Genomic DNA, 22,869 nt, shown 5'->3' with positions numbered 1-22,869 from the left:
GCAGTGCCCCTCCCCCCCCCTCCCCCGCCAGGGGACCCAGGCATCCGGGCTGCCCCCACCCCCCCCCCCCCCGTTCTCTGACACGTGGAGACTTCCCGGGGCCCAGGCGTCCGGGAAGGGGCCCAGGCGTCCGGGAAGGGGCCCAGGCGTCCGGGCCGCGGGGGAATTTCCCAGCTCGGTGAAGTGAAGATTCCTGGAAGGTCTCGGAGCCGGGAGCGACCGGCGCTGCCCGGACGCCTGGGCCCCTCGGGGGGGGGGGCAGTGATGGGAGCACCCGGACGCCTGGGCCCTTGGTGGGGGGGGGGGGGCGATGGGAGCACCCGGACGCCTGGGCCCTTGGTGGGGGGGGGGCAGTGATGGGAGCACCCGGATGCCTGGGCCCCTGGTGTGTGTGTTGGGGTGGGGGGCAATGGGAGCACCCGGACGCCTGGGCCCCTGGTGGGGGGGGGGGGCGATGGGAGCACCCGGACGCCTGGGCCCCCGGAAGGCGGCGGGGTCACCCGGACGCCTGGGTCCCTGGTGGGGGGGGGGGGGCGATGGGAGCACCCGGACGCCTGGGCCCCTGGTGTGTGTGTTGGGGTGGGGGGCAATGGGAGCACCCGGACGCCTGGGCCCCTGGTGGGGGGGGAGGGGGGGGCGATGGGAGCACCCGGACGCCTGGGCCCCCGGAAGGCGGCAGGGTCACCCGGACGCCTGGGCCCTTGGTGGGGGGGGGGGGGGGGCGATGGGAGCACCCGGACGCCTGGGCCCCTGGTGGGGGGGGGAGGGGGGGGCGATGGGAGCACCCGGACGCCTGGGCCCCCGGAAGGCGGCAGGGTCACCCGGACGCCTGGGCCCCTGGTTGGGGGGGGGGGGGGCGATGGGAGCACCCGGACGCCTGGGCCCCCGGAAGGCGGCGGGGTCACCCGGACGCCTGGGCCCCTGGTTGGGGGGGGGGGGGGGCGATGGGAGCACCCGGACGCCTGGGCCCCCGGAAGGCGGCGGGGTCACCCGGACGCCTGGGCCCCTGGTTGGGGGGGGGGGGGGGCGATGGGAGCACCCGGACGCCTGGGCCCCTGGTGGGGGGGGAGGGGGGGGCGATGGGAGCACCCGGACGCCTGGGCCCCCGGAAGGCGGCAGGGTCACCCGGACGCCTGGGCCCCTGGTTGGGGGGGGTGGGGCGATGGGAGCACCCGGACGCCTGGGCCCCCGGAAGGCGGCAGGGTCACCCGGACGCCTGGGCCCCTGGTTGGGGGGGGGGGGGGCGATGGGAGCACCCGGACGCCTGGGCCCCTGGTGGGGGGGGGAGGGGGGGGCGATGGGAGCACCCGGACGCCTGGGCCCCCGGAAGGCGGCAGGGTCACCCGGACGCCTGGGCCCCTGGTTGGGGGGGGTGGGGTGATGGGAGCACCCGGACGCCTGGGCCCCTGGTGGGGGGGGGAGGGGGGGGCGATGGGAGCACCCGGACGCCTGGGCCCCCGGAAGGCGGCAGGGTCACCCGGACGCCTGGGCCCCTGGTTGGGGGGGGGGGGGCGATGGGAGCACCCGGACGCCTGGGCCCCCGGAAGGCGGCGGGGTCACCCGGACGCCTGGGCCCCCGGCGGATTCCTCAGCCCTGAGTCACGGCAGGAAGGGGGGCGGGGGAGGGGGGGGGGATTGCGTCACGCTGGGCATGGTGGGCCCAGGTGTCCGGGTCGCCCCCTCCCCTCCCCCCACCCCGAGGGGCCCAGGCGTCCGGGCGCCCTCGCACGCATCTGCGCCGGGTTGTGCAACCCGGGAAAAGCCGGGCCGTGGCGTGACACACGTGGGGGGGGGGGCTATAGGGGCCTATAGGGGCGTGTAGGGGCTCGGGGCTCTATAGGGGCCTATAGGGGCCTATGGGGGGAGCGTGGGGGGGGCGGAGCTCTATGGGGGCGTGGGGGGGGGGGCCGAGCGCTATAGGGACCGATGGGGGAGTTGAGGGGGGTTGGGGGCTGTATAGGACTCTATAGGGGTCCATAGGGGATGGGGGGGGTCCGTGTGAGGCAGCCCCTATACACCCCCCCTGCAGCCCCTATATAACCCCCCCGCTCCCCGTGCACCCCCACGTGCCCCTATACGCGCCTACATGCCCCTATACGCCCCTACGCAGCAGTGCAGCCGCTCTGCTCCCCCATAGGGCCTCCCACACCCCTATGCACCCCTATGCGCCCCATATGTTGCGGGCACCCCTACGCACCTCTATACGCCCCAAGCGCCCCCATACTACGGCATATACAACCCTATACGCCTCGCCATACGCCTATATACCCCTATATGCCCTGTGCTTTCCCTGGCACCCCTGCACGGCCCTATACGCCCCTACGCCCCCCTCGCCTATACCTCTATACTCCCCTATACCTCCCGTGGCTCCCCGTGCCCCTTATATCCTCCTATACTCCCCATATCCCCCCATACACCCTTATATCCCCTATATCCCCCATACCCGCCCACATCCCTACACTTCCCCACGCTCCTATAGCCCCCCCACGCCCCTACATACCCCTATGCATCCCCACACCCCTATATTTCTCTATAGCCCCCATTCACCCCTATAGCCCCCGATACCCCTGCAGCCCTCTGTAGCCCCCATTCACCCCTATAGCCCCCACTCACCCATACAGCCCCTGATACCCCCTATAACCGCCATACATCCCTATAGCCCCATATAGCCCCCATACACCCCTATGGACCCCTATAGCCCCCATGCATCCCTATAGCCCCCAATAGCCCGCTACACCCCTGTGGACCCTTATAGCCCCCTATACCCTATGGACCCCTATAGCCCTAGAGGCCCCCAGAGCCCCAATACACCCCTACAGGGGCCCCTATAGCCTCCATAAACCCCTATAACTCCCATACATCCCTGTAGCCTCATATAGCCCCCATACACCCCTACGGTCCCCTATAGCCCCTATAAACTCCTATAGGCTTCATACACCCTTATAGCCTCCTATGGTCCCCTATGGCCCCCTATAGCCTCCTATGGTCCCCTGTGGTCCCCTATGGCCCCCATAGGGCTCATGCACCGCTATAGCCCCCTATACTCCCCTATAGCCCCCCATGGCCCCCCATGGCCCCCCATGGCCCCCTACAGGGCTCATACACCCCTCTAGCCCCCTCTAGCCCCCCATGGCCCCCCTACAGCCCCCTATGGCCCCCTATAGGCCTCATACACCACTATAGCCCCCTATAGCCCCCATAGCCCCCCATGGCCCCCTATGGTCCCCCATGGCCCCCCATGGCCCCCTATGGCCCCCTATAGGGCTCATACACCCCTATAGCCCCCCATAGCCCCCCATGGCCCCCTATGGTCCCCCATGGCCCCCTATGGCCCCCTATAGGGCTCATACACCCCTATAGCCCCCCATAGCCCCCCATGGCCCCCTACGGTCCCCCATGGCCCCCTATGGCCCCCTATAGGGCTCGTACACCCCTATAGCCCCCCATGGCCCCCCATGGCCCCCTATAGGGCTCGTACACCCCTATAGCCCCCCATGGCCCCCTATGGTCCCCTATGGCCTCCTATAGGGCTCGTACACCCCTATAGCCCCCATGGCCCCCCATGGTCCCCTATGGCCCCCTATAGGGCTTGTACACCCCTATAGCCCCCCATGGTCCCCCATGGTCCCCTATGGCCCCCTATAGGGCTCATATACCCCTATAGCCCCCCATAGCCCCCCATGGCCCCCTACGGTCCCCCATGGCCCCCTATGGCCCCCTATAGGGCTCGTACACCCCTATAGCCCCCCATGGCCCCCCATGGCCCCCCATGGCCCCCTATGGCCCCCTATAGGGCTCATACACCCCTATAGCCCCCATAGCCCCCCATGGCCCCCTACGGTCCCCCATGGCCCCCTATGGCCCCCTATAGGGCTCATACACCCCTATAGCCCCCATAGCCCCCCATGGCCCCCATGGCCCCCCATGGCCCCCTATGGCCCCCTATAGGGCTCATACACCCCTATAGCCCCCATAGCCCCCCATGGCCCCCATGGCCCCCTATGGCCCCCTATAGGGCTCATACACCCCTATAGCCCCCATAGCCCCCCATGGCCCCCCATGGTCCCCCCATGAACCCCGCGGTGGGCGGGGCCGGCTCCTCCCCTCCTCCCCCCCCCCCCGGGCTTCCCCCACCCCCGCCGCTGCCGCCCTTCCCCGCCAGCCAATGGGGAGCTTCGGGGGCGGGGCGGGGCCGGGGTGGGGCGGAGCCGCGGCCAATGGGGAGCCTCGGGGGCGGGGCGGGGCCGGGGGGGGGGGAGTGGCGCCGCGGCCAATGGGGAGCCTCGGGGGCGGGGCGCGGGCGGAGCCGAGGCTATAAGAGGGGCGCGGCGGCGGCGGCGGCGCCATTTTGCAGCGCTCGCGATGGCGGCGGCGGCGGCGGCAGCAGCGACACCGGCGGCGGCAGCAGCAGCAGCGGCGGCGGCGGCGGCGCCCGGCGGCCTCGGCCTCGCCTCCCCCCCGCGGCACTTCACCTTCGAGCCGCCGCCCGCCGCCCCCGCCGCGCCGCGGCCCCGCCGCCGCCGCCGCCGCGTCCTCTACCCGCCGGCCGTGAGTGGCGGGGGGGGAACGGGGGGGGGGGGGGAACGCCTGGGCCCCTTCTCTGAGGGGGTTGGGGGTCACCCGGACGCCTGGGCCCCTTCTCTGAGGGGGTTGGGGGTCACCCGGACGCCTGGGCCCCTTCTCTGAGGGGGTTGGGGGGGTACCCGGACGCCTGGGCCCCTTCTCTGAGGGGGTTGGGGGTTATCCGGACGCCTGGGCCCCTTCTCTGAGGGGGTTGGGGGGGTACCCGGACGCCTGGGCCCCTTCTCTGAGGGGGTTGGGGGGGTACCCGGACGCCTGGGCCCCTCCTCTGAGGGGGTTGGGGGTCACCCGGACGCCTGGGCCCCTCCTCTGAGGGGGTTGGGGGTCACCCGGACGCCTGGGCCCCTCCTCTGAGGGGGTTGGGGGTTACCCGGACGCCTGGGCCCCTTCTCTGAGGGGGTTGGGGGGGTACCCGGACGCCTGGGCCCCTTCTCTGAGGGGGTTGGGGGTTACCCGGACGCCTGGGCCCCTCCTCTGAGGGGGTTGGGGGTTACCCGGACGCCTGGGCCCCTTCTCTGAGGGGGTTGGGGGTTACCCGGACGCCTGGGCCCCTTCTCTGAGGGGGTTGGGGGGGTACCCGGACGCCTGGGCCCCTCCTCTGAGGGGGTTGGGGGTCACCCGGACGCCTGGGCCCCTTCTCTGAGGGGGTTGGGGGTTACCCGGACGCCTGGGCCCCTTTTCTGAGGGGGTTGGGGGTTACCCGGACGCCTGGGCCCCTTCTCTGAGGGGGTTGGGGGTTACCCGGACGCCTGGGCCCCTTCTCTGAGGGGGTTGGGGGTCACCCGGACGCCTGGGCCCCTCCTCTGAGGGGGTTGGGGGGGTACCCGGACGCCTGGGCCCCTCCTCTGAGGGGGTTGGGGGTTACCCGGACGCCTGGGCCCCTCCTCTGAGGGGGTTGGGGGTTACCCGGACGCCTGGGCCCCTCCTCTGAGGGGGTTGGGGGTTACCCGGACGCCTGGGCCCCTTCTCTGAGGGGGTTGGGGGTTACCCGGACGCCTGGGCCCCTCCTCTGAGGGGGTTGGGGGGGTACCCGGACGCCTGGGCCCCTTCTCTGAGGGGGTTGGGGGTCACCCGGACGCCTGGGCCCCTCCTCTGAGGGGGTTGGGGGTCACCCGGACGCCTGGGCCCCTCCTCTGAGGGGGTTGGGGGTCACCCGGACGCCTGGGCCCCTCCTCTGAGGGGGTTGGGGGTCACCCGGACGCCTGGGCCCCTTCTCTGAGGGGGTTGGGGGTTACCCGGACGCCTGGGCCCCTTCTCTGAGGGGGTTGGGGGTCACCCGGACGCCTGGGCCCCTCCTCTGAGGGGGTTGGGGGGGTACCCGGACGCCTGGGCCCCTCCTCTGAGGGGGTTGGGGGTCACCCGGACGCCTGGGCCCCTTCTCTGAGGGGGTTGGGGGTCACCCGGACGCCTGGGCCCCTCCTCTGAGGGGGTTGGGGGTCACCCGGACGCCTGGGCCCCTCCTCTGAGGGGGTTGGGGGTCACCCGGACGCCTGGGCCCCTTCTCTGAGGGGGTTGGGGGTTACCCGGACGCCTGGGCCCCTCCTCTGAGGGGGTTGGGGGTTACCCGGACGCCTGGGCCCCTCCTCTGAGGGGGTTGGGGGTCACCCGGACGCCTGGGCCCCTCCTCTGAGGGGGTTGGGGGTCACCCGGACGCCTGGGCCCCTCCTCTGAGGGGGTTGGGGGGTTACCCGGACGCCTGGGCCCCTCCTCTGAGGGGGTTGGGGGTCACCCGGACGCCTGGGCCCCTCCTCTGAGGGGGTTGGGGGTCTCCCGGACGCCTGGGCCCCTTCTCTGAGGGGGTTGGGGGGGTACCCGGACGCCTGGGCCCCTTCTCTGAGGGGGTTGGGGGTCACCCGGACGCCTGGGCCCCTTCTCTGAGGGGGTTGGGGGTCACCCGGACGCCTGGGCCCCTTCTCTGAGGGGGTTGGGGGTCACCCGGACGCCTGGGCCCCTCCTCTGAGGGGGTTGGGGGGGTACCCGGACGCCTGGGCCCTTTTTTGGGGGTCTCCCGGACGCCTGGGCCCCCCCCCCGAGGCGGCCACGCGAGCCGGAAGCCGCCGCTTCCCCCCGCGCGTGGGGGTGGGGGTGAATCACGGCTTCTCCCTCCCGGCCTGACTCACCCCCCCCCCCCCCGGCGGTGGCGGCGGGCCCAGGCGTCCGGGAAGGGGGAGGGGCGGGATTTACCCCCGGGGGGGGGTTATTTGCCCCGTGGGGGGGTTATTGGCCCCATTGGGGGGGTATTTGCCCCGTGGGGGGGTTATTGGCCCCGTGGGGGGGATATTGGCCCCATTGGGGGGGTATTTGCCCCGTGGGGGGGGTTATTGGCCCCATTGGGGGGGGTATTTGCCCCATGGGGGGGTTATTGGCCCTGTGGGGGGGATATTGGCCCCGTGGGGGGGATATTGGCCCCATTGGGGGGTTATTGGCCCCATTGGGGGGGTTATCGGCCCCATCGGGGGGGTATTTGCCCCGTGGGGGGGGATATTGGCCCCATTGGGGGGGTTATTGGCCCCATTGGGGGGGTATTTGCCCCGTGGGGGGGTATTTGCCCCATCGGGGGGATATTTGCCCCATTGGGGGGGTTATTGGCCCCATTGGGGGGGTATTTGCCCCGTGGGGGGGTATTTGCCCCATCGGGGGGGGGTTATTTCGCCCCCTTCCCCCCCCTCCCGCAGGGCCCTGGCCTCGCGCTGGAAGCTAAGCAGGGCCCGGCCGGGTCGGGCTGTGGATGGGTGACGCCTGCGGGGGATTTGCCCCCCCGGGGGGTGTTATTTGCCCCGGGGGGGTTATTTGCCCCGGGGGGGTTATTTGCCCCCCGCCCCCCGGGGGCAGTTGCTGACGGACCCCCCTTCCCCCCCCCCCAGGTGGTGCGGCCGCCCCCGGGCGAGGGGCCGAGCGCGGCCAAGCGGCTGCTGCTGCTGCTGCTGGCGGTGGTGGGGGCCCAGGTGTACAGCACCCCCGGGGAGGGGCCCGCGCCCCACACCGCCGCCGCCCCGCCCCACACCGCCGCCGCCCCGCCCCACACCGCCGCCGCCCCGCCCCACGCCGCCCCCCCGAGCCCCCCCGCCGCGACCCCCGCCGCCCCCTCCTGCCCCCGGCCGCCGCTCTCGCCCGCCCTGCGGCCCCCCGCCGCCTGCTGAGGGCGCCCGCCGTGGGGCGGCACCTGGGACCAGCCGTGGGGCGGCACCCGCCGTGGGGCGGCACCCAGGACCCGCCGTGGGGCGGCACCCACCATGGGGCGGCACCCAGGACCAGGCACCGGCCGTGGGGCGGCACCCAGGACCCGCCGTGGGGCGGCACCCAGGACCAGGCACTGGCCGTGGGGCGGCACCCAGGACCCGCCGTGGGGCGGCACCCAGGACCAGGCACCGGCTGTGGGGCGGCACCCAGGACCCACCGTGGGGCAGCACCCACCATGGGGCAGCACCCAGGACCAGCCGTGGGGCGGCACCTAGGACCAGGCACTGGCCGTGGGGCGGCACCCGCCGTGGGGCGGCACCCAAGGACCCGGCACCCACTGTGGGGTGACACTAAGGACCCGGCACCCGCCGTGGGGTGACACTAAGGACCCGGCACCCGCCGTGGGGCAGCACCCAGGACCCGCCGTGGGGCGGCACCCACCATGGGGCGGCACCCAGGACCAGGCACCCACTATGGGGTGGCACCCGCTATGGGGTAGCCCCAAGGACTCGACACCCGCCGTGGGGCAGCACCCAAGGACCTGGCACCCGCCGTGGGGTGACACTAAGGACCCGGCACCCGCTATGGGGCAGCACCCAGAGCGATGGACTCGCGCCGGCACCCGTCACCGTGGCCTCAGGGCGGCGCCGTGGGGGCTCCGGCGCCCGTTATTTATTCTGTTCTATTTTATTCTATTTTATTTAATTTTATTCTATTTTATTTAATTTTATTCATTTTATTCTATTTATTTAATTTTATTCTATTTAATTTTATTCTATTTAATTTTATTCTATTTAATTTTATTCTATTTAATTTTATTCTATTTTACTTAATTTGGGGGGTTTTGGGGTTTTTTTTCTGTGTATTTATTGCTGTTATTTAAGGAGGGGCCGCGCCCCTCCCCCCCCACCCAGCGCAATAAACCTCGCCCGGACGCCTGGGCCCTTTCCCTCCCCCCACCCCACCCCACCCCGGGGGGGAGCGGGGGGGGGGGGAGGGCCCGGACGCCTGGGCCCCCCCCCTTCCCTGGAAGTCTGGCTCCCTCTGTGCTCAGTGCGTTGGGGAGGGGCCTGGGGTGGGTTTTGGGGTGAATCCTGGCGGTTTTGGGGGGGGGGGGCCTCGGATGGCCCATGGGGACAGCGGTGGGACCCCGTGGGGACGTGAGATGGGACCTTCTGGAGACCCTGAAGGGGCCAGGAGAACCTCAGATGACCCATGGGGACACTGGTGGGACCATGGGGACATGAGATGGGACCTTCTGGAGACCCTGAAGGGGACAGGAGAACCTCGGATGACCCATGGGGACACTGGTGGGACCGTGGGGCCATGAGATGGGACCTTCTGGAGACCTTAAAGGGGCCAGGAGAACCTCAGATGGCCCCTGGGGACAGCGGTGGAACCCCATGGGGACGTGAGATGGGACCTTCTGGAGACCCTGAAGGGGCCAGGGGACCCTGTGGGGCCAGGAGTTGGGGACACCAGAAGGCCCAGAGGACCGTCCAGAGGGGACCCAGTGTGGCCACCTGCTTCCCCATGGGGTTGGGGACCTCCAGGGGCACCATGGGGATGTGAGGTGGGACTTTCTGGAGACCCTAGAGGGGCCATGGCCACCCCTCCCCCTTTCTCCATGGGGACAGAGACAGACCTCCAGAGGGGACAGGGAACCTTGGATGGCCTGTGGGGACACTGGTGGGACCCCCGTAGGGATATGGGGACATGAGATGGGACCTTCTGTAGACCCTAAAGGGGCCACAGCCACCCCTCCCCCTTTCTCCATGGGGATGGAGACCTCCAGAGGGGACAGGAGAACCTCGGATGCCCCATGGGGACACTGGTGGGACCGTGGGGACATGAGATGGGACCTTCTGGAGACCTTAAAGGGGACAGGAGAACCTTGGATGGCCCCTGGGGACAGTGGTGGGACCATGGGGACGTGAGATGGGACCTTCTGGAGACCGTAAAGGGGACAGGAGAACCTCGGATGCCCCATGGGGACACTGGTGGGACCATGGGGACATGAGATGGGACCTTCTGGAGACCCTGAAGAGGCCAGGAGAACCTTGGATGCCCCATGGGGACACTGGTGGGACCATGGGGACGTGAGATGGGACCTTCTGGAGACCGTAAAGGGGACAGGAGAACCTCGGATGCCCCATGGGGACACTGGTGGGACCCCGTGGGGACGTGAGATGGGACCTTCCAGGGGCCACCCGCTTGCCCGTGGGGCTGGGGACCTCCTGGGGTGGGGGTGGGGGGACACGGGGGGAGGACATGAGGACACGGGGCCAGGCGGTGGCTTTACATCCCGGGTTTATTCCTCGCCCGGGGGCGGCTTTTCAATATGAAAAAAAAAAAAAAAGAACAAAAAAGGAGGAAAATGACCCAAAAACAAAAGGGGGGAAAAAAAAAAAAACACGGGTCGAAGCCCCGGAGCGGCTGGATCGGGGGGGGGGGGGGAGGGGACACGCGCGGGGACAGGCCGGGGGGCCACCGAGGGGCCACCCGGGAGCCCCCGTTCCGGGGACAAACCGGGCCGATTTGGTTCAAAGGGGGGTGGGGAGGGGTGGGGAGGCCGCAATAATTTAGTGGCGGGGGAGGGCGGCGGCGAGGATGAGGACGAGCGCCAGGGATGAAGGCTCGCGGGGGGGGAGGAGGAGGAGGAGGAGGAGGAGGAAGGACGACGAGGGAGGGGCCCAGGGCTCTCCGGCGACGATGACGACGGAGGAGCTGGGACGCCCCCTCGGCGACGAAGGCTCTCGGAGGAGGAGGAGGAGGAGGAGGAGGAGGAGGAGGATGAAGGACCACCAGGACCGTGGTGACGGAGCGGGGACGAGGGCTTCACCCGGGGCGCCGACGAAGACCGAGGACGGGGGGGTCCCCGGCGAGGATGAGGACGGTGGACGAGTGTTTTCCCGTGACGAGGACGACGAAGGCCGAGGACGAGGGATCTCCTCCGGCGGCGCAGGCCAACGTCGCTCCTGTGGGGACGATGAAGGGCGAAGGCTCTCCGGTGAGGAGGATGATGGACGAGGACGAGGGCTCTCCGGTGACGCTGGAGGAGGATGAGGAAGGGGGTTCTCCGGTGAGATGGATGGATGAGGATGAAGGCCCTCCAGTGACGCTGGAGGAGATGAGGAAGAGTGTTCTCCGGTGATGATGATGATGATGGAGGACAGGGGCTCTCCGGTGATGATGATGATGGAGGACAAGGGCTGTCTGGTGACGCTGGAGGAGATGAGGAAGAGGCTTCTCTGGTGGTGATGATGGACGAGGACGAAGGCTCTCCAGGGACGCTGGAGAAGGGCGAGGAAGAGGGCTCTCCGGTGACGACGACGATGATGGACGAGGGCTCTCCGGTGATGCTGGAGGAGATGAGGAAGAGTGTTCTCTGGTGATGATGATGATGGAGGACAAGGGCTCTCCGGTGATGCTGAAGGAGATGAGGAAGAGGCTTCTCTGGTGACGATGGAGGACGAGGACAAAGGCTCTCCAGGGACGCTGGAGAAGGGCAAGGCAGAGGGTTCTCCGGTGATGATGATGATGGAGGACAAGGGCTCTCCGGTGATGCTGGTGATGCAGGACAAGGGCTCTCCGGTGATGATGATGATGGAGGACAAGGGCTCTCCGGTGACGCTGGAGGAAGAGACGAGGAAGAGGCTTCTCCGGTGACGACGACGGACGAGGGCTCCACGGCGACGAAGACAGACGACGGAGAGGGACGCGGCGGCGGCCTTCCTCAAGCCTCCTCTTCGGCCTCCTCGCCGAAGTCCTCCTCCTCCTCGGCCGTGGCGTCCTGGTACTGCTGGTACTCGGAGACCAGGTCGTTCATGTTGCTCTCGGCCTCGGTGAACTCCATCTCGTCCATGCCCTCGCCCGTGTACCAGTGGAGGAAGGCCTTGCGGCGGAACATGGCCGTGAACTGCTCCGAGATGCGCTTGAAGAGCTCCTGGATGGCCGTGCTGTTGCCGATGAAGGTGACGGCCATCTTCAGCCCGCGGGGCGGGATGTCGCACACCGCCGTCTTCACGTTGTTGGGGATCCACTCGACGAAGTACGAGCTGTTCTTGTTCTGCACGTTGAGCATCTGCTCGTCCACCTCCTTCATGGACATGCGGCCCCGGAAGACGGCGGCCACCGTGAGGTACCGGCCGTGACGCGGGTCGCAGGCGGCCATCATGTTCTTGGCGTCGAAGACCTGCTGCGTGAGCTCGGGGACGGTGAGGGCGCGGTACTGCTGGCTGCCGCGCGACGTCAACGGGGCGAAGCCCGGCATGAAGAAGTGGAGCCGCGGGAAGGGCACCATGTTGACCGCCAGCTTGCGCAGGTCGGCGTTGAGCTGCCCGGGGAAGCGGAGGCAGGTGGTGACGCCGCTCATGGTGGCCGACACCAGGTGGTTGAGGTCGCCGTAGGTGGGCGTGGTCAGCTTGAGCGTGCGGAAGCAGATGTCGTAGAGCGCCTCGTTGTCGATGCAGTAGGTCTCGTCCGTGTTCTCCACCAGCTGGTGCACCGACAACGTGGCGTTGTAAGGTTCCACCACCGTGTCCGAGACCTTGGGCGAGGGCACCACGCTGAAGGTGTTCATGATGCGGTCGGGGTACTCCTCGCGGATCTTGGAGATGAGCAGGGTGCCCATGCCCGAGCCCGTGCCGCCCCCCAACGAGTGGGTCAGCTGGAAGCCCTGCAGGCAGTCGCAGCTCTCCGCCTCCTTGCGCACCACGTCCAGCACCGAGTCCACCAGCTCGGCCCCTTCCGTGTAGTGGCCCTTGGCCCAGTTGTTGCCGGCGCCGCTCTGGCCTGGTTTGGGGTTGGGGGGCGGGGGGGGGGGGACGACACAAACATGGTTGGTGGTGGTGGGGGGGGCGGGGACGTGCCGTGGGGACAACGTGGAGGAGCCCCCCCCCACCCCCGGCGGGGCCGCGGAGAAGGCTCTTGGGTCTCCTCAGGGGGTTGTGGGAGCTCTCTTGGGGAGCTCGAGCGTCCTCCTTGGGCGTCTCTGACCCACCCGTGGGGACCCTGGGCTCCTTGGGACCTCCATCTTCTCCTCGGGGACCAAGGGCTCCTGCAGGGACCTCCATCTTCTCCTTGGGGACCTCCATCTCCCCCTCGGGGACCTCCATCTCCCCCTCGGGGACCTAGAGCTCCTGCAGGGACCTCCATCTTCTCCTTGGGGACCTCCATCTTCTCCTCAGGGACCTCCATCTCCCCCTCGGGGACCTAGAGCTCCTGCAGGGACCTCCATCTTCTCCTTGGGGACCTCCATCTCCCCCTCGGGGACCTAGAGCTCCTGCAGGGACCTCCATCTTCTCCTTGGGGACCTCCATCTCCCCCTCGGGGACCTAGAGCTCCTGCAGGGACCTCCATCTTCTCCTTGGGGACCTCCATCTCCCCCTCGGGGACCTAGAGCTCCTGCAGGGACCTCCATCTTCTCCTTGGGGACCTCCATCTCCCCCTCGGGGACCTAGAGCTCCTGCAGGGACCTCCATCTTCTCCTCAGGGACCTCCATCTCCCCCTCGGGGACCTAGAGCTCCTGCAGGGACCTCAATCTTCTCCTCAGGGACCTCCATCTCCCCCTCGGGGACCTAGAGCTCCTGCAGGGACCTCCATCTTCTCCTCAGGGACCTCCATCTCCCCCTCGGGGACCCAGAGCTCCTGCAGGGACCTCCATCTTCTCCTTGGGGACCTCCATCTCCCCCTCGGGGACCCAGAGCTCCTGCAGGGACCTCCATCTTCTCCTCAGGGACCTCCATCTCCCCCTCGGGGACCTAGAGCTCCTGCAGGGACCTCCATCTTCTCAGGGACCTCCATCTTCCCCTTGGGGACCTAGAGCTCCTGCAGGGACCCAGGGACCTCCATCTTCTCCTTGGGGACCTCCATCTCCCCCTCGGGGACCTAGAGCTCCTTGGGGACCTCCATCTCCCCCTCGGGGACCCAGAGCTCCTACAGGGACCTCCATCTTCTCCTCGGGGACCTCCATCTCCTCCTCAGAGACCCAGAGCTCCTTGGGGACCTCCACCTTCTCCTCAGGGACCTCTTCCATCCTCCCTGGTGAATCTGAGCTCCTTAGCGACCTCCATTTGCTCCTTGGACATCTCAATCTCCCCGTTGGAGACCTCAGATTTCTCCTTGGACACCTCCGTCTCTCACCCCTGGGGACCTCTGCCATCCTCCTTGGAGACTCTGAGCTCCTTGGGGACCTCCAGTTCCTCCCTGGGGACCTGCATCGTCTTCCCCAGGTATCCCCTGGGCACCTCGGTGATGCCAATTCTCCTCCTCGGGCATCTGCGACCCACCCAGAGGGTCTCTCCAGCACCTTGGGGACCTGTATCTTCTCTTCGGGCATCTCCATCTCCCCCTTGGGGACCTCAATCTCCCAGTTCAGGACTTCTTCAAGCTCTCCAGGTACCCCCAGTGCATCTTGGAGACCTCCATCGCTCTCCTTGGCCATCTCCAGCCCACCCTTGGGAACCTCCATCACCTTCCTTGGGAACCCTGAGCTTCTCAGGGACTTCCACCACCTCCCCCAAGTATCTCCAGCCCACCCATGGGGACCTTGTGCTCCTTGGGGACCTTCACGTCCTCCCTGGGCATCTCCACTTCTCCCTTGAGAACCTCCACGTCCTCCTCGGGGGACCTCCACCACCTTCCTTTGAGAACAGCCTAGTGGGACCCGCCGCCCCCCGCGACGTCCCACGGGCCCTACGAGGAACCCGTCCCACAGCAGGACGCGGCCACCGGCGCGGGGCCAACAGCAGGACAGGAGGTGACACCGGGGAGGACTCACCGAAGACGAAGTTGTCAGGCCGGAAGATCTGCCCGAAGGGTCCCGAGCGCACCGAGTCCATGGTGCCCGGCTCCAGGTCCACGAGGATGGCCCGCGGCACGTACTTGCCCCCTGGGGACATCACCGCGTCACCAAGGGGCGGTGGGGCAGGAGGAGGAGGTGACACGGGGCCACCACCGTCACCCCGAGCCGCCCCCCACCACCGCGGGTCGTGTCTCACCACCTCCCCCGGAAGGGAGACCCCCCCCCCTCCCCCCAACCACGGGGCGAGGGCTCAGTGGGGCGGGGTTGGGGGGCGGTGACGGGGTCGGGGACAGCGAGGGTGACGGTACCGGTGGCCTCGTTGTAGTAGACGCTGATGCGGTCGAGCTGGAGGTCGCTGTCGCCGTGGTAGGTGCCGGTGGGGTCGATGCCGTGCTCGTCGCTGATCACCTCCCAGAACTGCGGGGGGGGGGGGGGGATGACGTCAGCGCGCCCGGACGCCTGGGCCCCGCTCCCCACCTCGGGGACGACCTCGAGGCCCGGCCACCCACCCCATCTCGGGGCCAGCCTGGAAGCCAGGGTCTCCTCATCTTGGGGAGGATGCAGACAGCAGGATCTCCCCACCTTGGGGACAACCTGGACACCTGGGTCTCCTCAGCTTGGGGACAACCTGGACACTTGGGGCCTCTCCCCACCTTGGGGACAACCTGGACACCTGGGTCTCCTCAGCTTGGGGACAACCTGGACACTTGGGGCCTCTCCCCACCTTGGGGACAACCTGGACACCTGGGTCTCCTCAGCTTGGGGTCCCCTTCTCATCCTGCGGACAACTTGGACACCTGGGTCCCTCCTGGACACCAAGTTCTCCTCATCTTGGAGGTAACCTGGACACTTGGGGCCTCTCCCCACCTTGGGGACAACCTGGACACCTGGGTCCCCTTCTCATCTTGAGGGCAACTTGGACACCTGGGTCCCTCCTGGACACTCGGGTCTCCTCATCTTGGGGTCCCCTTCTCATCTTGGGGACAATTTGGACACCTGTGTCCTTCCTGGACACCTGGGTCTCCTCATCTTGGGGAGGATGTAGACAGCAGGATCTCCCCACCTTGGGGACAACCTGGACACCTGGGTCTCCTCAGCTTGGGGTCCCCTTCTCATCCTGGGGACAACTTGGACACCTGGGTCCCTCCTGGACACCAGGTTCTCCTCATCTTGAGGGCAACTTGGACACCTGGGTCTCCTCCCCACCTTGGGGACAACCCAGACACCTAGGTCTCCTCATCTTGGGGACAATTTGGACACCTGGGTCCCTCCTGGACACCTGGGTCTCCTCACCTTGGGGTCTCCTCCTCATCTTGGGGACAATTTGGACACCTGGGTCCCTCCTGGACACCTGGGTCTCCTTATCTTGGGGTCTCCTTCTCATCTTGGGGACAATTTGGACACCTGGGTCCCTCCTGGACACCTGGGTCTCCTCATCTTGGGGTCTCCTTCTCATCCTGGGGACAACTTGGACACCTGGGTCCCTCCTGGACACCTGGGTCTCCTTATCTTGGGGTCTCCTTCTCATCCTGGGGACAACTTGGACACCTGGGTCCCTCCTGGACACCAGGTTCTCCTCATCTTGAGGGCAACTTGGACACCTGGGTCTCCTCCCCACCTTGGGGACAACCCAGACACCTAGGTCTCCTCATCTTGGGGACAATTTGGACACCTGGGTCCCTCCTGGACACCTGGGTCTCCTCACCTTGGGGTCTCCTCCTCATCTTGGGGACAATTTGGACACCTGGGTCCCTCCTGGACACCTGGGTCTCCTTATCTTGGGGTCTCCTTCTCATCTTGGGGACAATTTGGACACCTGGGTCCCTCCTGGACACCTGGGTCTCCTCATCTTGGGGTCTCCTTCTCATCTTGGGGACAATTTGGACACCTGGGTCCCTCCTGGACACCTGGGTCTCCTTATCTTGGGGTCTCCTTCTCATCTTGGGGACAATTTGGACACCTGGGTCCCTCCTGGACACCTGGGTCTCTTCATCTTGGGGTCTCCTTCTCATCTTGGGGACAACCTGGACACCTGGGTCCCTCCTGGACACCTGGGTCTCCTCACCTTGGGGTCTCCTCCTCATCTTGGGTCCCCTCCCCACCTTGGGGACAACCCAGACACCTCGGTTCCAACCTATGGGGTGTTGGGGGGGGGTGGGTGGAGCCTGAGGCTGGGGGTGGAGTCATCGCAAGGGGGCGGGGCCAGTTCTAAGGCGAGGGGGTGGAGCCACTCCAGGAGGTGTGACCTGTCACAGGGTGGGTGGGGCCATTCCAAAGGGCGGGGCCTGTCTGGCCTAGAGGGGGGCGTGGCCCGCAAGGGGGCGTGGCCACCTAGGGGGCGGGGCCCCACTTGGGCGTCGCCTCCCCCCCCCCCTCCAAAAAATATAAAAAAAAACCCGGCCGGGCGGGAAGCGGAAGCGCCCGGGCGCCGCCGAAATTTCAAAATGGGCCAAATTAGCCAAATTCGCGTGTTTCCCCCTCAAAAAAAAAAAAAATCCCACCAGTTCCTTCTCCCGGGGGGAAACGGGCGCCTCCAAAACAGAGAATTTGGGTTTTTCTCCTTCCTTTTGCCCCAATTCTCCCCCCCCCCCCACCCCGAATTGGGGAGGGTCCGAGTTGAGGGGGGGGGGGTGGCGCCCCCCAAGGTCACCTTGGTGTGGGGGGGGGGGGCGGCCCCAGGCGGGCCAAAAGGCTGCGATTTTGGGGCAAAAAGGCGAGAGAAAGGAGGTGGGAAAACGGCATTTCGGGGTGGAAAACCCCATTCCGGAGGTTCGGAGGAGGCGTCTCAGGGGGGCTCCGGCTTGGAGTTTGGGATGTTTGTTTTTATTTTTATTTATTTTTATTTTTATTTTTTGGTGCAACGATCTGTTTTTAGGGTGGGAAGTTTTTCCTTTGTGGCTGCAAAACGTCTTCGTCAGCAAAAAAAAAAATTAATAAATAAATAAATAAAAGCTCCTTTTGCGGGCTGGAGGAATCGCTTTGGGGACGAAAAAAAGACGTTTTGGCACGGCAAGATGCGGTTTTGGGGGCAAAACCCTCCATTTTGCAGCTGGAAAGGCCATTCTGGGGGGGAAAAAGCGGCATTTTTGGAGGCTGAAGAAAGCTCCATTTAAGGATGCAAAAGAAAAAAAAAAAACGTTTTGGGGCGGAGAAACCCCGATTTAAGCGCCGAAATTTTTATTCTGAAGCACAAAAGCTGCATTTTTAGGGACTGAAAATGGATGATTTTGGGGTAGAAAAAATCGGATTCTACGGCCAAAGCCTTTCAGTCTGAGGCGAAAACTCCATTTTGAGGCAGAACCTCCCCGTTTTCGCGGCCGCAAAAATTTAAGGGTGGAACAATCATATTTTAGCGTCAAAAAACCGCCCATTTTGGAGCTGAAAGCACCTTTTTGGGGCAGAAAACCTCCATTTGGGAGCTGGAAAAAAAATCCCTTCAGGGACACAAAGGTCCTATTCTGGGGCAGAAAACCTCCATTTTGGGGGCAAAAAGCCCTTTAAGAGCGAAGAACTGCTTTGAAGCTGGGGAAAAAGAAAAAGAAATTTCAAGGGTGGGAAAAAAGGCTATTTTTATGAAAAATGACTTTAAAAAAAAATCAACATTTTGGGTCACCAAGCTTCATTCGGCAGCAAAAAAAAAAACCCGCATTTGGGGGCGGGGATGAAAAAAAAAAAAATCATCCACGGCTGAAAGATGCTGTTTTGGGGTGAAAAAACGTGAATCGGGGCGTTGCCAAGCCCCGATTTGGGGCGAAACCCCGCCGTTTGGGAGCACAAAGGCCGCGGCGGCCTCCATTTTGGGGCGGAAACGCCTCCATTTTGGGGGCTGAAAACCCCCCGTTTCAGCGCCCCCAAAAAGGGGCTTTCTGGGGAGCCCCCCCCCACAAAAAAAAATATAGCTCTTTTCGGTGCGGGAGAAGCCCATTTTTGGGGCAAAACCTGCTCTTTTCCGAAGTGAAACCCGCGCTGGTAACGCAGCTCCCGTTTTGGGGCCGAAAACCTCCATTTTGGGGCTGGAAAAGCCACGCTGGGGGGGGGGAGGGGCGGCGCCGGCTTTGAGGCGAAAAACTCCCCTTTGAGGAGCCGCGAAGCCCCGTTTTGGGGCCGGAAACCTCCATTTCGGCGAAAAGGGGAGCGCGCGGGGGGGGGGGGAGGGGCGCACAAAGCCGCTCGTTTCGGGGTGAAAAAGGCGCTTTTCGGAGCCGCAGGGGCGGGGCGGGAAACGCGCTCCTCAGCGGCGCGAAACCGCCGTTCCCTGACTGAAACCCCCCCGTTCCGGGGCCGCCGGCTTCCGTTTTGTGGCGGGAAAGCCTCCATTTCGGGGCGAAAAACCTCCATTTCGGGAAAAAAAATTATATATTTTCCCCCTCTTTTTTTTTTAATTTTTTTTTTAATTAAGCAGCAAACCGCATCCCCTCGGGGCCGCCCCCTCCCGCGCGGGCGGGAAAGGCGCGGTTTTTTGGGCCGAAAACCCCCTTAATCCGGGGCTTCGCCGCCCCTCCCCCCCCCGCCTCGCCCCTCCCCCCGCCTTTGTCTGGCCGCCGGTGGGGGAGGGGCGCGCGCGGCCGCTCCCCCCTCCCCTCAGGAGCCCCGCGCGCTGCGGGGAGGAAGGGGGGGGGGGGCAGAGGCCGCTTAAAAGGGCAACCCCCCCCTCAAACTGTGGGCCCCTCCCCGCCGCCCACCCTCACCTTGGCCCCGATCTGGTTGCCGCACTGGCCGGCCTGGATGTGGACGATCTCCCTCATGGCGGCGGCGGGTCGGGCTCGGCGCGGTTGCCGGTGTCTCTCTGCCTCTCTCTGCCCTGCCGACCCTGCCCGGGTGCAGGTTGAACGCGGCTGGGGGGGGAGGGGGGAGGGTGCGGTGGCGGCGCGGCCCCTTTAAGGCGGGAGCGCTGGCGCGAGCGCGGCGGCGGCGGCAGTGCGGCAACTCGCGGCGCCGCCGCGCCTCATATAGACAAAGCCCCGGCGGGCGGCGCCGCGCGCTCATTGGCCGCCGCCGCCGCGGCGCCGCCGCTCCCATTGGCCGCCGCCGCGGCGACGCGCCCGCCCCCACCCCGCGCCCCGCCCTCCCTTTTCCCCGCCGCGCCAGGCGGCGCCGCCGCCTCTCATTGGCCTTCCCGCGAGGTCACGTGAGGGAGGGGCGGGGCGGGAAGGGCGCGGCCGCGCGGGGGCTGCTGGGAGATGTAGTTCCGGGCCGGCGCTGAGGCAGAACAAAGGCGGCCTCGGACGCCTGGGCCCCTCCCCGGACGCCTGGGCCCCTCGGCTCTCCTCCCCCCCTCCCCCCCCCCCCCCCCAACTCCCGGGAAGGGCCCAGGCGTCCGGGGAGGGGCCCAGGCGTCCGGGGAGGGGGCGCGGCCACGCACGACTCAGCAGCCCCACGCGTGCCCGTGGCGTGTGCGGCCCCACGTGCATCTGTGGCGTGTGCGGCCCCACGCGTGTCCGTGGCACGTGCTTAGCGTGTCCGTGGCATGTGCGTAGCGTGTCCGTGGCGTGTGCGTAGCGTGTCCGTGGCACGTGTTTAGCGTGCCCGTGGCGTGCGCAGGCCTCACGCGTGTCCGCGGCGCGTGTGTGCTCTCCTGCACCCCCCCCTTCCTCCTCCTCCTCGCCGCCGCCCCACCGGGCGGCTCGTTAGCATGAGCCGTAATTAATTAACGGCTCTAATTAGGGCCCGGCGCCATGCTTTGGAGGACCCCAGGGGCGCGCCGCTCTTCCCCGCGCCGCGTGGCCGCTCTGTGGTGCGAGCGGACGCTCTAGGCGCCTCTCTATGGTGCAACGGCGGCGCGGGAGGCGCAGGTGGCTGCTCTCTACTGCACATCCGGGCGGGGGCGGGAGCGGGCCCTCCGCCCGGCCGCTCTGCCCGCCCGCACTCTATGGCGCCGCCTTGCAGCGGCCGCGCCGCCATATCCCGGAGGACTCACCCGCTCCGGCCCCGCCCCCTCCCGCCCGGAGCGCCCCGGGACGGACGTGCCCGACAACCAGTCAGAGCTGGCGGCGCGCGCGGCGGGCGGGCGGCGCGGGCCAATGGGCGGCGAGGGGGCGGGGCGAGGCGGCGGCGGCGCGCGCGGCGCGGGAGGGGTGAGCGCGGGGCTGCGCGGGGCGGGGGGCGCCGGGAGGGGCCCCGGGGCCGGGGGGGCGGGGGCGGCCTGGGGGTCCCGGGGGGGCAGTTCGGGGGTTGGAGGGGCAGTTTGGGGGTCCCAGGGGGCGGTTTGGGGGTCACAGGGGCAGTTTGGGGGTCCCAGGGGGGCAGTTCGGGGGTTGGAGGGGCAGTTTGGGGGTCCCAGGGGGCGGTTTGGGGGTCACAGGGGCAGTTTGGGGGTCCCAGGGGGCGGTTTGGGGGGGCCCTCGGGCAGTTTGGGGGTCCCAGGAGGCAGTTTGGGGGTTCTGGGGGCAGTTTGGGGGTCCCGGGGGTCAGTTTGGGGGTCACAGGGGCAGTTTGGGGGTCCCGGGGGGCGGTTTGGGGGTCACAGGGGCAGTTTGGGGGGGGGGCCTGGGGCAGTTTGGGGGTCCCGGGGGGCGGTTTGGGGGTCCCAGGGGCGGTTTGGGGGTCCCAGGAGGCAGTTTGGGGGGGGCTGGGGCAGTTTGGGGGTCCCGGGGGGCGGTTTGGGGGTCCCAGGGGCGGTTTGGGGGTCCCAGGAGGCAGTTTGGGGGGGGGCTGGGGCAGTTTGGGGGTCCCGGGGGGCGGTTTGGGGGTCCCAGGGGCAGTTTGGGGGTCCCAGGGGGCGGTTTGGGGGGGCCCTGGGGCAGTTTGGGGGTCCCGGGGTCAGTTTGGGAGTCCCGGGGGGCGGTTTGGGGGGGCTCTGGGGCAGGATGGGGGTTAGGGGGCAGTTTGGGGGTCCCAGGGGGCGGTTTGGGGGGGCCCTGGGGCAGTTTGGGGGTCCCAGGGGGCGATTTGGGGGTCCCAGGGGCGGCTTGGGGGGGCTCTGGGGCAGGATGGGGGTTAGGGGGCAGTTTGGGGGTCCCAGGGGGCGGTTTGGGGGGGCCCTGGGGCAGTTTGGGGGTCCCAGGGGGCGATTTGGGGGTCCCAGGGGCGGTTTGGGGGGGCTCTGGGGCAGGATGGGGGTTAGGGGGCAGTTTGGGGGTCCCGGGGGGCAGTTTGGGGGTTGGGGGCGATTTAGGGGGGCTCTGGGGCAGGTTGAGGGTCCCGGGGGGCAGTTTGGGGGGGCTCTGGGGCAGGATGGGGGTTGGGGGGGCAGGTTGGAGGTCCCAGGAGGCGGTTTGGGGGTCCCAGGGGGCAGTTTGGGGGGGCTCTGGGGCGGTTTGGGGGGTTGGGGGGCGGTTTAGGGGGGCTCTGGGGCAGGATGGGGGTCCCAGGAGGCAGTTTGGGGGGGCCCTGGGGCAGGATGGGGGTTGGGGGGCAGGTTGGGGGGGCCCTGGGGCAGGTTGGGGGGGCCCTGGGGCAGGTTGGGGGTCCCGGGGGGGGCCGTGGGGCAGGTTGGGGGGGGCTGTTCCCCCTCGCAGCCCCCCCCTTCCCCCCCCCCAGGCCATGAAGCGGCACCTGCGGGGTCTCAGCTGCCCCCGCCCAGGTACGGCCCGGACGCCTGGGCCCCTTTGGGGGGGGCACCCGGACGCCTGGGCCCCTTTGGGGGGGCACCCGGATGCCTGGGCCCCTTTGGGGGGGCACCCGGACGCCTGGGCTCCTCAGGCGAGGGGGAAGTTACCCGGACGCCTGGGCCCCTTTGGCGGGGCGGTGGGGGGGGGGGACCCGGACACCTGGGCCCCTATTTGGGGGGGGGAAGGTTACCCGGACGCCTGGGCCCCTATTTGGGGGGGGGGGGAAGGTTACCCGGACGCCTGGGCTCCTTTGGGGGGGGGGGGGGAGGCCGGACACCTGGGCCCCTTTGCAGGGGGGGCACCTGGGCCCCTTGGTGGGGGGGGGGGACTGTACTCGGACACCTGGGCCCCTCTTTCGGGGGGGGGGGGGGACACGTTACTCGGACACCTGGGCCCCTGGGGGAGGGGACACCCGGATGCCTGGGCCCCTCGGGGGGGGGGGGGGGGAAGGGAGGGAGGGGAAGGTTACCCGGACGCCTGGGCCCCTCGTCGAGTGGAGGGGGCACCTGGGGCCCCTATTTTGGGGGGGGGGGGGAGGGAACGGTGAGGTTTCCCGGACGCCTGGGCCCCTGGGTGTGGGGGGAGGGGGGGGGGGGGGGGGACACACGGAGGTATCAGGGCCGCCCTCACCCGGACACCTGGGCCCCTTCCCCCTCCCCCTCCCCCCGCAGCCGGAGCCGCCCCGCAGCCCCCCCCCCGCCGCCGCCGCCGCCCTGGCCAGCGACTCGGAGGGCGACGAGGGGCCCCCCCCC

The 22,869-nt window shown here is 67.9% G+C and overlaps 1 protein-coding gene and 2 long non-coding RNA genes across 3 annotated transcripts; 2 read left to right on the top strand and 1 right to left on the bottom strand.

The window, feature by feature from the left end:
* Nucleotides 1–4,494: 4,494 nt before the first annotated feature.
* Nucleotides 4,495–8,793, top strand: LOC134154083 (uncharacterized). The gene is made up of 2 exons (XR_009961332.1): nt 4,495–4,548; nt 7,446–8,793. It is a non-coding gene; the product is annotated as an uncharacterized LOC134154083 (long non-coding RNA).
* Nucleotides 8,794–11,412: 2,619 nt separating this feature from the next.
* On the bottom strand, nt 11,413–19,482 carry LOC134154082 (tubulin beta chain). Its single transcript, XM_062600749.1, has 4 exons — nt 19,256–19,482; nt 14,876–14,984; nt 14,544–14,654; nt 11,413–12,555 (listed from the first exon to the last, which is right to left on the bottom strand). Exons 1-4 carry the CDS (start codon nt 19,310–19,312, stop codon nt 11,498–11,500), a joined length of 1,335 nt encoding a protein of 444 aa, XP_062456733.1. The 5' UTR covers nt 19,313–19,482; the 3' UTR covers nt 11,413–11,497.
* A 1,119-nt stretch (nt 19,483–20,601) lies between these two features.
* Nucleotides 20,602–22,861, top strand: LOC134154085 (uncharacterized). Its single transcript, XR_009961333.1, has 3 exons — nt 20,602–20,641; nt 22,047–22,089; nt 22,789–22,861. It is a non-coding gene; the product is annotated as an uncharacterized LOC134154085 (long non-coding RNA).
* Nucleotides 22,862–22,869: the final 8 nt, after the last annotated feature.

The sequence above is a fragment of the Rhea pennata genome (assembly GCF_028389875.1).
Source record: "Rhea pennata isolate bPtePen1 chromosome 34 unlocalized genomic scaffold, bPtePen1.pri SUPER_34_unloc_2, whole genome shotgun sequence".
Taxonomy (NCBI): Eukaryota; Metazoa; Chordata; class Aves; order Rheiformes; family Rheidae; genus Rhea; species Rhea pennata.
Note: the sequence above shows the minus strand (reverse complement) of the source record. Positions and strands in the feature narration are given on the sequence as shown.

What these genes read in the sequence shown, in the direction of transcription:
- LOC134154082 (XM_062600749.1), bottom strand. Translation starts at nt 19,312, where the DNA reads ATGAGGGAGATCGTCCACATCCAGGCCGGCCAGTGCGGCAACCAGATC. An exon ending in GCAACCAGATCGGGGCCAAG is followed by an intron (nt 14,985 to 19,255) that starts GTGAGGGTGGGC and finishes CCCCCCCCGCAG; the next exon opens with TTCTGGGAGGTGATCAGCGA. An exon ending in CTACTACAACGAGGCCACCG is followed by an intron (nt 14,655 to 14,875) that starts GTACCGTCACCC and finishes TGATGTCCCCAG; the next exon opens with GGGGCAAGTACGTGCCGCGG.